The sequence below is a fragment of the Juglans microcarpa x Juglans regia genome, chromosome 5D (assembly GCF_004785595.1).
Source record: "Juglans microcarpa x Juglans regia isolate MS1-56 chromosome 5D, Jm3101_v1.0, whole genome shotgun sequence".
NCBI lineage: Eukaryota > Viridiplantae > Streptophyta > Magnoliopsida > Fagales > Juglandaceae > Juglans > Juglans microcarpa x Juglans regia.
This window is the reverse complement of record NC_054602.1, coordinates 10,738,342-10,751,892: the sequence shown is the minus strand read 5'-3', so window position 1 is coordinate 10,751,892 and position 13,551 is coordinate 10,738,342. Positions and strand designations below refer to the sequence as shown.

General features: G+C 34.8%; 1 protein-coding gene and 1 pseudogene across 1 annotated transcript; both read left to right on the top strand.

Moving 5' to 3' along the window:
• The first annotated feature begins 4,861 nt into the window (after positions 1-4,861).
• Positions 4,862-9,313, top strand: LOC121264109 (accelerated cell death 11). Its single transcript, XM_041167161.1, has 4 exons — positions 4,862-5,170; positions 5,653-5,825; positions 8,649-8,794; positions 9,069-9,313. The coding sequence occupies exons 1-4, from the start codon at positions 4,979-4,981 to the stop codon at positions 9,173-9,175; spliced, it is 618 nt and encodes a 205-aa protein (XP_041023095.1). The 5' UTR covers positions 4,862-4,978; the 3' UTR covers positions 9,176-9,313.
• On the top strand, positions 9,294-11,009 carry LOC121265666 (annotated as a pseudogene).
• The last annotated feature ends 2,542 nt before the right edge of the window (positions 11,010-13,551 follow it).

Sequence of the window (13,551 nt, the reverse complement as noted above, 5' to 3'; positions counted from 1 at the left end):
ATCTCCAAAAGATAATGCACCTACGGTTCAAATTCAAAGTGATCATATAGTCTATTCAAAACTAAGAGATAAGATAATAATAGATAACATTCGTTTAAATTCGATATGCTATAACTGATGTAACAAACATTTTGTAATTATCTTTATAAATATACCTTGCTCCCATAAGAAAGTCATGGAACGCATTTTCAGAAATCCTCCACTTTTTCACACAAATATCCATAAAAATGATACACCACACAACGCTGAGTAACTCCAGGATATTAGCACGCCATCAATTGTGACGCATCGAGACCTCGTTTGGGATTAAAAGGAGACTGAACTATCAAGACATGTAAATCAAGGTCACATACCTCTCGTTCATTATAGTTAACAGACAATGCACCTATTATGTTTCTAATAGTATGTAATAATCGCAACGGAAAAGTTTATAACTAAACAAAATTTGAGCAATTTTAATATGCTACTAAAAAAAATACCTATTAATCCCAAAATGTTTGTTCCAAAAGATCTTCTAATACAAAATAAGGATTTTAAACCACAATCCCATTTTCCTTAGAATCCAAATGAAATACTAACTTCTAAGACATGGGTCCCAAAAAGTTGTTACTCAAAACCTCACGAGACCTCCTAAGCCTTTGATACGAGTGCTCATGCCTTCATTATATAGTCGTTCACAAAATAAAATGATTTTCAAGGGTAAGAGCTTATTCAAGCTTGGGGTCCATTGTGATGTTTATTCTCTGTTGATGATATCCCGAATCTCCTTGAAGAACAGCGAGGTGGCTTCCAAATAAGAAATAGCTATATTGTAATAAGCTTTTATATTGAACTCATTCTCAATCAAGTTAAGCAATTCATCAATCCTGCTTATTTTTTTAAGACTTGCCATAACTTCTACAATTTTGAGATAATGTAGTAAAAACTATCAAAGTGAGATTTCAAAAAATCTCAGTAACTTAAACAAAAAACATATACAGAGATAATATTAGCATGTATAAAGTAAACTATGAGTATGAATGCATGAGTATGAACATGTACTTTGACCGAAAACACACTTTTGTCCCATATGTATTCTTTTCATTTCAAAATACTGATCTTGTAACCATGTATTATAGTAATAATGTAACAAAATAATCATGTAACAAAAATATCACATTTCCGTTTCTTATAAAAATTAATAACAATCTTGTTCCATAACAATATGGGTGGACACCTCATGGCTATCACTTGAAACTGTGAACTCTCTGCTAATTACCGTATCACATTATTGGCCCTCTTGATTGGGTGTGAGTACATTAAAGTCCATATAATATGATAGTTTGTAATTTGCCTTTACCGCATTTTACAATATGTTGCATCCACTAGCATTAGATGCGGTTATTTCGCTCCAAAAACCTTTAAAGATAGTCAATTTGAAGTTTGTTGACTGTACTTCGTCAACTCAAGAGTTATATTCCAATTTAAGTACTTCATAATAGATAGAGGAGTTCTATAAGATATTCCCCCATATTAGCATTAGGGTCGTGACAAAATCATTTCCTTTTAATGCACAACCTGAAACATGTGACATGTGACTTGAGACAATACCATATAACTTTCATGCAACAATGTCATGTATTTGTACTATATACAAAGAATGCATCACATGTATAGTTTGAAATAATTAAAACATATCAAAACAAATCATGAAATATAATATATGAAAACTTAACAAGGCATATTCAATTCCCAAAACTCTGAACATGCCATTTAAACCAACAATTTTACCAAGCATCATTTGAGCATAATATGCACATATAAGGTACAAATTTATCATCCCATGTGACAAGTAATAATTCAATAATCTAATTTAAGCAACTAAAATGTAGAGTTTATACATAAACATAAGTACATATCCAAGAATAAATTAAAGGCTAACTTACAAATTTTTTTTATGTAAAAGAAAATATCAATAATCAAGCAAGTTGAAAGTGTATGTTTTAATATTTAGAGTCTTGAAGGGAAAGATTTAACTTTAGGCATACCTAACTTGGTTTAGAAAACATTCATTTTTCTTACCCATTTTTATTCAAGGTCTTGCTTATCCAATAAGAAAAATTCTAGGTAGGCCGAATGACAATTAGGTTGTCATCATGCTATACCCTTTTGGAAATAAAATCCTGAGAACCGAACTATTGAGTTGCAATAAACCCTTCTAATCACAACTCCATACCCGATTGCTTATGACATATGCTTTGAATAAAAAACCTTAGTGATGGTTAGCTAACACATGGCCTCATAAAAGAATTTCTTTTACTTTTTAGCTTTTGGTTTTTGAAAGAAAGACATTTTCATGCATGAACCAACCATGCCCTAAGTATTTAGTGATCAAAACTTTCAAACTTTATAAACATTTTTTTTCTTTGAAAATAGATTAAGGAACTTTCGCTCCTTAAACTTCACATGAGAAGGTCAACCTCGCAAACTATAAAACAAATTGAAAAGAAAGTCTTACCACGTTATACTTTGGACATATATAAAATTTCCTTCTGGAATTATTGTTAGTGTTTGACACATTTAGTGATGCTTTCAAACTACACCAACAACTTGGTGATTCTATTACAAATCCATCAACTACACATGATGATGATTGAGTTGATGTCATACGTGATTCTGAAAAATTCTATACAAATGCATAAAATATATTTACTGGTTAGTGCAGAAAGTGTATCAAAGAATGGGTAGGCACGACAAATAGTGTCAAGGTCTCAATCATTACTAACTGCTATAAGGTCTTTGAGGAAAAAAAAATATAATTGCATGATGGAATAACAAACAATATCCCAACCCTATGTATTGTTAATTCAATTTATGATATATCCCAAATTAATCTATTTCTATGCTTTAAAAAATTGATGGAAGTTCACAACAATCTATATCAAATGAGGATAACTACAAGTACACTTTGCAAATACTATTATGTAAAGCCATTAGAAAATCTGAAAATAGTAAAACATTTGTAAACCATAAAAACAAAGATGCAGGTCAATAAAAATTGTAAAGCCACCCATGATTCCAACCCACAATAAGTCTATGGCTAGCATGCAAATACATATAATCATATGATGGACGGTTGGAGTGAAAAAGCAAGAAACCAACTTGGCAAGGTTGAGAAAAAAGTGCACTAGAGTCCTCTACATCACCTAGCGATTGTTGCCTCAATTCATCTGAAAATATAGGAAGGTTTAAATGATGCTCACTAAACTAGTTTATTTTAAATATAAAGTGCATATTTTATCATCCCTATACTTATTTATATGGATAAAGTCCAGAATTATAGTATACAACATGGCACAAAATAGAAAAAATACTAAAAATTGGTTAAGCACTTCCATCTAACAGCTGATAGGCATAAAAAAAAATAGCAACGATGCCTCACCAACAGAGCCTCATTAACCAAAAATCATATAGAACTTTTTTTAAAAATAAATTAGCAACCACGCCTCACTAATGGGGTCTCATCAATAGGTAAATTACATAGAAAATGATTAACAATTAGTGCACTTCTGTCAAATGTCCATAAAAATATTTAATATTACATACAAGAGGTTAACAATTAGGCCCAAGCAATCAACAATCAGCAAACAATCCATAGAAAGGTGTGCGATGTGTTGTGGGGGAAGCATGTACACAAGTTCAGCTGGAAACTTATTCTGACATGGTCGTAGATTTGGATGCAAGGGGTTTTCCTTCGATGAACGACGGTTGACAACCACGATTCACAAGAGAGATAGAGCAAGGGGTGGAGAGATATCTGGATGCATGGAGTTTGCCCTAGAATCACGAAGAGGATAAGATGGGTTTGCCGGGAGAGAGAAGCAACTGGGAGAGAAGAAAAATTTCAAATGGAAGTAGATTCATAGAAAGAGAGGAGCACAAGAGGATAAACAGAGGTTCACAAGAGGATTTCGAACATGAGGAGAATCAGGAAAGTTAGAGAGAGATTTCGCATGAGAGGATGTTTAGACATGAGAGAGAGAGAGAGAGAGAGAGAGAGAGAGAGGCCAAACAATTTCAACATTATTCGGAGAAAGAAAATTCTATACACCATACTATCATCTCACTTTTATCCCACTAAGTAAGATGTGACACATTTAATGATAATTTATTACATATTTTTTTATCATCTAATAGTGATGAATGTGTCACATAATACTTAGTATGATCAAAATAAGATGTGAGTGTAGTGTATAATATTACTATTCGGAGAAATCCTAAAGAACTGTAATTTTAACCTAGTTTGCCACGTCAAATGAGTGTGCAGTGTGCTATTAAGGACTGGTCTCTGCCAAGATTTTTATAATGGTTGAGCGATTGAATACAAAGAGAGATATTGCTTGCAAATATGATGTGTCAATACATCACTTATTAGAAAAATTATACTCATCATCCATACACCGCACATAACTTTTTAATTTTTTCTCTTACCAAATGTGTGGTATATGGATGATAAGTAGAAGAATTCAATTAGTTTAGGAAAATAGTAATGTTGCATACAATCATGGAGTGTGCAAGCGCCGTGCAGTCACTTTGAAAAAGAGTAGGGTTCACTATTAAAATTAATTTTTTTCATATAAGTTTCGTATTTATTCACTTTTTTCAAAGTGATTGCTCGATGCTTGTACACTCACAACTGTAACTATCATTGCTCTTAGGAAAAATAAAATAAAAAATAAAAATAAATATGATATGTAGTGTGTATAAATGATGAGTAACAAAATTCTATTAATATATAAATATATAAACTTGTAAATAGTATTTTTCATAAAATCTAATTTAGTAGATATTTTATTTGGCACCGACTATAATGGCTGGACATCTGAGGCATCTTTCTTAATAATCTGTACGCAAATTGTTCGTCCTCCTTCATTCAGAAGCAGCAAAGAACGTTCTGATTTCCCAGTCGGAGAAATAGAAAGAAAGAGATCTTTTGTCAATGGCGGACCTAGACGACAACAAGCTTCTTAGGAATATATCGGAGGCCTTCAAGGAGCTCGCGGCCACTGTCAATGCCCAGACCGCAGACGTCGAGGTCGCGCCTTTCTCTCGCGCGTGCTCTCTCATCTCGCCTCTCTTTGGCTGCTTGGGTATCGCCTTTAAGTTCGCCGAGATTGACTACGTCGCAAAGGTACGAGTCACGACTCCGCCCATCTCGATCAACCTTGTGTGGTTCCGAGATAACGCGAAGGAAAGATGGGATCGAATTAATTAACTTGTTGAGCCGTCAGTTACTTGCATTGATTTCTAAAAGAGAGAATACAGGCTCACCCATTTCTTAGGCTAACCTAATTTAAAGCAGCAGTTTTATTTGGGTTAATTGGCTGTTCTTTCTCAGTTTTCTTCGCAGGAAAATAGGAAATATGTTGGAAAAGCAAACCAGTTGACTTAATTTACCTAATTCTCATGCGTCGTTCTTCTCTGTGTTCCTGCCATTTGACTATGCCGGTTTAATTGCTTAATTAATTCATTGCTCCCTATGTACTTGGGCTATGCCTAATTACTTGGTTTAATAAAATTTCTTATTGTTTATGAAAAAAAATCATTGCTTTTTTCTTTCTTTTTCCATTTTGAGTATTTGATGGTAACTGATTCGCTACTTGATGATTTTAGGTTAAGGATCTTGCAGAGGCGTCGAAGTCGATTGGGAGCTTGCAGGCGTTGCTTGAACAAGATATCGCAGCAAACACAGTAAAGAAAGCCGGTAGTCATTCGAGAAATCTCTTGAGAGTGAAACGTGGGCTCGATATGGTCAGGATACTGTTTGAGCAGATGCTAGCTACAGAGTACGCCTACGATCTCCTACTTTGTTTAGCATTTTTCTGTCTTCAAAGTATTTTCATGTATTCAAAGTATTTTCAGCACATGATAGCGTTGTGTTCTGGAAATTTTCAAATTTGTATGCGTAGTCCAAGGACTTGTTGAATTGATTGGTGTAAAATAGTGATAAAGTGAAGGAAAAGAACTGAAATTACCTTGAAGCATGTATGGGGCCTAACTCTAGTCAGGAATGATCCGTACATTGCGACAGAACCACAAGAAAAAAAAGAAAAAAGAAGCAGAGTAATAAATTTTCCTTTTTGAGAAGATGCTCTATCAATCAAATGATATGTGTGTGTGTGTGTGTGTGTGAAGCCATTTTATTTTGCACATGGTTGTTGGTTACGTTTAAGAATTTGCTAGAACGGGCATATGATCTAAGTATTAGCCACTAGCCAGGCCAATAATTTGTGGTCTATAATAGTATTAAGGCTGGAGTAAATGATGGAGATTGATGTCAAGAAAATACTAGTGTCGTTGACAAATGGATTGATTATTAAAATGTAATTCTGAAAAGAATAACTCTACTCACCACCTTCTTAATCACCACCCTCTTATTTGACATCAAATAATTGAATGGTAAGTAATGGATGATAAATATTTTTTAATCATTTAATGCCACATTAGAGGATGATGACAAAAAAATGATGAATAACACTTCTCTTTGAAAAACAAGAAGTAAAAGGAAACTTTTGAGTAAAATTTTCATATCATAGCACTTCTCTTTGTAGTGCTAAACATCTGATATGGTTATCTTGTGGCACATGGGTCCTGATTAAACTTGCACTAAAACTTTAATATTTTTGGTAGTGTATGTTTCTGCTATATTTTCTGATGGGTAATATAAATATTTTTTTAATGATGAAAAAGGGTGTTATTACGCTAGTACACAAGATGTATACAAGATATTGTGTTTCTGCTGTATAATCTCATTAAGAACTGAGCATGGGGGAACTGGTGCACTTGTATATAAGGGGCACCTAAACATGGGAAAACGGATCTGTGGTGCTTTCTTTGAGTTGCTTTGCGAAGGCAAGGTAAAGGGTACGGGTGAAGATTAGACGGAAGGTGGATGGTTGCAGAATTCATGCTCTCTGTCTCTCACGTGGTGCCTTCACTTTAGATTCTTAAGATGCCCGAATTGTAGGACGCAAATACACTTTTCTGGTTCTGTTCTGTCCCCTTATCATGCTCATCAAAATAATCAAGAATAAAAAAAAAAAAAAAGGCTTCCTTTCATTTTTATCATGCTTATGTATGGTTTCTGATCACAGTTGGATATGGATATCTTCTTGTAACGCACTTGTAAAAAAAAAAAAGATATCTTCTTGTAACGCTCCAATGGAAGGTCCAAATCACATGTCCTATACTCCAAAAAGACTAGTCAATGATACAATTAGAGTCTCATTGGAACCTTATAAAGAGCAATAACTTCTCATTCTCAAGTAACGTGGGATCTCATTCACCGCCTACTCTTATTCTTATCATATGCGGTATCACAATCTTCCTCCTTAAATTCTTGACGTCCTTGTTGGGCTTGTCCATCGTAGGTGACACGACTTAAACCTTAAGTCCCACATTTCTGGTTGAGATATGCTTTGATACTATTTGTAACGCCCCAATGAAAGGCTCAAGTCATATGACCTATATTCCAAAAGGACTAATCAATGATACAATTGGAGCCCTATTAGAACCTTATAAAGAGCAAAAACTTCTCTTTCTCAAGCAATGTGAGATCACATAAACCACCTACCCTTATCATTATCATATGAGGTATTACAATCTATCCCCCTTAAATTCTCGACGTCCTTGTCGGGCCAGTCTGTCTTAGGTAGCATGGCTTAAGTCCCACATTTCTGGTTAGGATAGGCTCTGATACCATTGTAACGCCCTAATAAAAGACCCAATCTACATGACCTATACTCCAAAATGACTAATCAATGATATAATTGGTGCTCCATTAGAATCTTATAAAGAGCAAGAACTTCTCATTTCCAAGCAATGTGAGATCTCATTCACCACCTATCCTTATCCTTATTATATGGGGTATCACAGATTCACACTTCTTGTTCTTCTTTTATTTTTATTCTTTGGCCTTTTAGAAATATGATTTGGAAAGATATTATCCATGAGTATGGGGCGATTGAAGTCCCATATATTGCCTGCAAAGTCAGAACATTCAAAACCATTTATGTAGTATAGGGATGGGATGGGGCTAGCATTTTATTCTTTTTGCTTAAAGTAGGAAATTTGGTACTGAAATTGTCCTTGCTCATGGACTTATATCTTGCCTTTGAGGGTGGTTAACTCCGGTGATAAAGGAATGGGATGGTTTTAGGTGGCTCTAGAATTGAAATTTTGCTTAGAAGAGGATACCTAATTTGATTCCAACTGATCGAGAGGTTACGAACTCCGTATTTTATGGCGTTCTTAACCTCCCCCCCCCCCCCCCCCCCACAACAAAACCTTAGAATCTCTATTAGGTCATTTTAAAAGGATTTCATCTTATCCCAATTTTATATTGGTTTACACCAACTCGTTCATAATTTCCTGTTGTTGATTTATAATCCTAGCTAAGTGTTTCTCTTGTATACAACCTGAGTAGAAAATAATAATGAATTTTCTTTTCTGAGTAGAAATGTGGCAATTTTAGCTAAAATATTTTATTATTTCTGAGTAGAAATGCGGCAATTTTAGCTAAAATATTAAGCTGATTGACATTGATGTTAAAGTTGATGTTATGTACTTAATGTGACAAGAGTTAACAGTTCCTGATAACCATATGGCAGAGGGAATTCCCTGAAGGATCCAGCCTCCAAGGCTTATGCACAGGTATTTGCTCCCCACCATGTGTGGGCCATCAGGAAGGCAGTTGCTGCAGGGATGTATGCCCTTCCTACAAAGGCACAGCTACTGAAGAAGCTCAACGAAGAAGGTGAGTTCATGAAGCGATTGGTACAAATGCTCACTTAAAAATCGAAAACAAAAAAAGTGAGACTTTCTTGTCGATTTGCTTTTGGTATTCAAGACACTTTTGTAATTGCATTGCAATAGGGGATGCAGTTCTATATACCTAAGTACAGGAGGTGATGCCATTGGTTGGTTTGCTAAAATTCATTTATATTTGACTTATTTGATCCTTTCATACCAATCTTGTTTCTTTTTTTGAAACTTAATTAACCAATAATGGTATATAATGTTGCTTTCAGAGGCGTCAGCAAGGATCGAAATGCAAAGTTACATCGCCACATCAGCTCCTTTGATCGTGTACATCGACAATCTTTTCCTTGCAAGAGAACTGGGTGTAGATTGGTGAAACATGGGTCGTTACACGATTACTCAGTTTTATCTGATTATACCAATCTATGTTAACTTGGGATAAGCTGGATATTATTGATGCAATTATACAAATACAATGAACATTATACAATATGATGACAGACTTTGTTGCTAATTTAGTGGGAGTCGGAATTACCCACCCGCGAGTAGCTCAAGTGGTAAGGGAGAACTTGTGTGCACAAGTCCTATGTCACAAGTTCGATTCTTTTTGGGGTTAAACTGCGATTTAAGTGAGAAACCATGATTGTAGTCCGTGGGTTGTTGTGCTAGTCTCTTAAGAGATTTATAGTTCTATGGGTGAATTTTAAGGGTTATGCTGTGGGGTGGTAATTTTCCTAAAAATAAAAGAAAAATAGAAGAACAATAGCGGGTGGGTGTGGGAATTGCATGTGACTTCCTCGGGATTGTGTCGCTCATTAATATTTAATTTTTTCCGAAGAGAGAAAATCAGTTGGTTGTGGTATTGCTTGAAAATGGATTAAGGGTTAAGTGTGTCAACTTCAACCTGCCCACATACTGACATATATTCTGGATGCTCTAAATTTATTGAACTTGAATATTTTGAGAAGAAGTAATTTCAAAATATTCAAATTAATTTGGGTATATTAACGGTTGAGAGCATTCCATATTATTCCCGCTGTAAATGTACACATGCATTCTATGGTTGCTTCACGAAACGGAATCTACTTTGTAATGGTTTTTTTAAATACTTTTTATAATTGGAAGAGTGAAATACGACATGTCGATTTGATGTAAGTATACACACCGGTTTATAAATATATATATATATATATATATATATATATATTTGCATTATATAATATGAATTTCAGGTTTAGACACTCTGGAATTTACAGCATTTCTTTCTGTTAGAGTTTCTATATTAGTGAGATTAGAAGAATATAGCCTCACATTTTGCTCTAAAAACACATCAGTAGGACTAGGGCTGTGTAGATTACCCAAAAACCCGTTGGACCCAATTAAAATGACCCGACCCGACCTGGTTTTTTATCGGTTCGTTATCTGATCGGTTTCCAACCCGACTAGTTACATGGGTTGTTTATGTTAGTGTCAACCCGTCCGAATATAAATACAAACTTATCAGTTATCAAACCCTAGTCAACCAATTCCAAGTCCCGAGTGGAAAACCCTTCCCTTTTTATCTCTCGTGTCTGTGGAGTGAAGAATCACAGCGAAAATGAGTCGCGGGGTAGCAGCAGTGGGACCGAAGGGGAAGAAGAAGGAGCCACATTCGTGATTGATTGTGCGAAGCCAGTTGAGGAAAAGATCATGGATATTGCCTCACTTGAGAAGTTCCTCCAAGAGAGGATCAAGGTCGGAGGCAAGGCCAGCGCTCTCTATGAATCCATCATCGTTGTCCGCAAAAAGAACAAAATCTCTATCACCTCTGACAGTAATTTCTCTAAAAGGTATCTCAAGTACTTGACTAAGAAGTACTTGAAGAAGCACAATGTGAGGGACTGACTTCGAGTGATTGCTTCCAACAAGGACGGGAATGTTTACTTCAACATTGCGAGAATGAGGGCGAGGAGTAAGACTGAATATCTACTATTCTTGTTTGCTACTACCGCTTCTGCAAACGATTGCATCCGAATGACTTCTGCAAAGTTTGCTATTTTCATTTTTTGTTTTTTAGGATTTTTTCTTGAGATTGAGAAGAATCTAAGATCGATGGAGATTGATATTGTCATTTGAGGCTTATATCTGAGATAAATCGATGTGCAGAAAGTTAGGTATTTTTTTGTTTGGTAAAGGTCGGGTCATACGGGTTCGACCCGAGTCTATTTTAATCGGGTCGGGTCGATTCGGTTTGGCGCCATAAATAGAGCGGGTCAGGTCGGATCGGGTGTAAACTTGGTTGTGAGGGGCCGGGTTGCAGCCCTAAGTAGGACATATTATCCAGGGAAATGATTTATAGCGTAATCTCTTAAAAAAATAGGTAAATCTAGAATCTATGTAAAAAAAAAAATACATTTTAATGCGAGTTCAACTATTTTTCAAAATGAGTGTTGTACATTACATATTTAAAGACTGTATTTAACATTACTCTATTACTAAACTGCATGAATCCGATTAAAATTAAAATTAGCAAATGATAAGTTTCCACTTTCACCTCCCCAATCACAACAACAATACACATACACCTTCGAGTCCGTTAAAATTCATGTATCTTCTCTGCTAAAAAAAACTCATAAAATGTATGGGTTGCACAGACAAAAATTAATCACAATTAATGAAAATGCTTTAACTTATTAGCTTTACTTCGATATACATAGGAAGGGTTTTACGGCAAATCAAGAAATTTTGTAAATTATTCCTATAAAAATTTTATTCATTTTTGTAAGCATCCTAATTCGATGAAGGGCAAAAGGGAAAAAATCTATTTATCATTTTTTTTATCATTATATAATATAGTATTAGATGATAAGTTTATAGGTAAAATATAATAAATAATTTTCAATCATCTAATACCATATAGAATAATAAAAAAATGATGAGAATTGAGTCGAAGAGTTGCTACACATTAAAACTCTGACATCGACAACAAACAGTCTGCACAAGTATTTCAATTCTCTAACAGTAACTACTCTTGTTCAGATCAAAATCAAGCAAAGCTTTTTCCAAACACCACCAACAGCTAACCCATAAATATACATATAAGACATGGTGGTAGGAAATTCCCTTAATGGAGGACTCGGAGGGGTTCTCAGCTTCGACTTCGAGGGCGGCCTCGACACCGGTCCCACTGCCAATGCCACCGTCGCCTTGGGGCCCCATGTCGTCCAATTATGATTCCGCCGTCGGAGTCGTGGCTGCCAACGCGGCCTTCGTGGGCCCCGGGACTGCGGCCTTAGTAGGTGACTCTGCCGCCGCGGGGCCACCCTCGCCTCGGGAGGCGGAGCTTCCGTCAGACGGTGTGCCGACACTGGCTCCGAAGCGTCTGCATGAAAGGCAACGCATGCGGCTTCCTCCACCAGTACGACAAGTCGTGGACGCCCGTCTGCTACTTCTTCTGGCTCTACGGCGAGTGTCGTGAGCAAAACTGCATGTACAAGCACACCAATGAAGATATCAAGGAGTGTAACATGTACGTGATGCATCTTTTGTTCATACTGAATTTTCTATGTTGCTTTTTATTGAAAAAATTATACTCATCATCTCATGATATGATATGTCATTAAATGATAAGTTCACAACTAAAACATAATAAATAATTTCTAATTATCTAATGTCACATCATGAAACGATGAGAGAATGATAAGAAAATCAATAATAAATAGTATTACTCGTTTGTTTGGAGGGTGATAATACTTTTGGTATATTTTTTTGTGGTGAAAGATGAACTTGAGTTTTAGGAATAATGTGATTAACTAAGGACGGGTGTAGTGATTAATTTTAAGGGCAGGTTTGGGGGATGGGATGAGATACAAAATTCTCATCTCATCTCATCTCATTATTACACATTTTTTAAATCTCCATACAAAATATAATAAACAATTCAATTTTTTCAAATCACAATTCACCTTTTTCAAATTCCAATACACAATAATAATATTAAAACACAATATTTTAAACTCTAAAACAAAAATTACAAAATTCTTATCTCACTCTCCAAACCTGTCATAAGTGGACGGAGTGTGTGATTCAAAGAATGGGGTTTAGATTTGGGTAGGTTGAAATTCGTTTTCTGAAGGGGAAGTTGCAACATTTAATTTGCACGAGGATCCGGAGGATTTATATTGTTCGTCTTGTTTGAATTTTTTTTAGTACTTATTTGAAGAGTTACCGATTAAAAAAAAAAAAAATCCTTATTTCAAGATATATGGTAAGTACGTCATGGTATAATTTGAATCATAAATCTTTTATTTGTTATGGGCAAGAATGGCTTTACAATGTAATTATTTTATTTGTTTTTTTGGGGGGGGGGGGGGTAAATTTTTTATTTAGTGTGAGGCAAAGCTATGAGACCTATGATGAACCGATAAAATTTGATTGATAAGTGCAAATACACTTGTTGGGAAAATGATAACATTACAATTATTTTACAACTAGTTTACAACTTTATATGAAATAGAGGATAGTTTTGTAATATTAAAATCTATTTTTAATGGAGTGGTGTGATTTCATTAGTTGTTTGAATATTAGTTGTAAAATAGTTGTAAAAGAGTTATAGGTGTATTATTATTCTTTTTTATTTTTTCATTTTTATTTTAATAACTTTTTTATATATCTTTAAACATTTTTAAAAAATAAAAAAAAACTAATTCACTAATAGTCATTTCCTTAATCTTTAAGTAAAAAAAATAAAAAATAAAAAATTGAATCGGTTAC

Excerpts from the sequence above, each read along its gene's own strand:
- LOC121264109 (XM_041167161.1), top strand. The coding sequence starts at position 4,979 with ATGGCGGACCTAGACGACAACAAGCTTCTTAGGAATATATCGGAGGCC. Across the intron at positions 5,171-5,652 it reads AGATTGACTACGTCGCAAAG|GTTAAGGATCTTGCAGAGGC; the intron begins GTACGAGTCACG and ends TGATGATTTTAG. Across the intron at positions 5,826-8,648 it reads GAGCAGATGCTAGCTACAGA|AGGGAATTCCCTGAAGGATC; the intron begins GTACGCCTACGA and ends ACCATATGGCAG.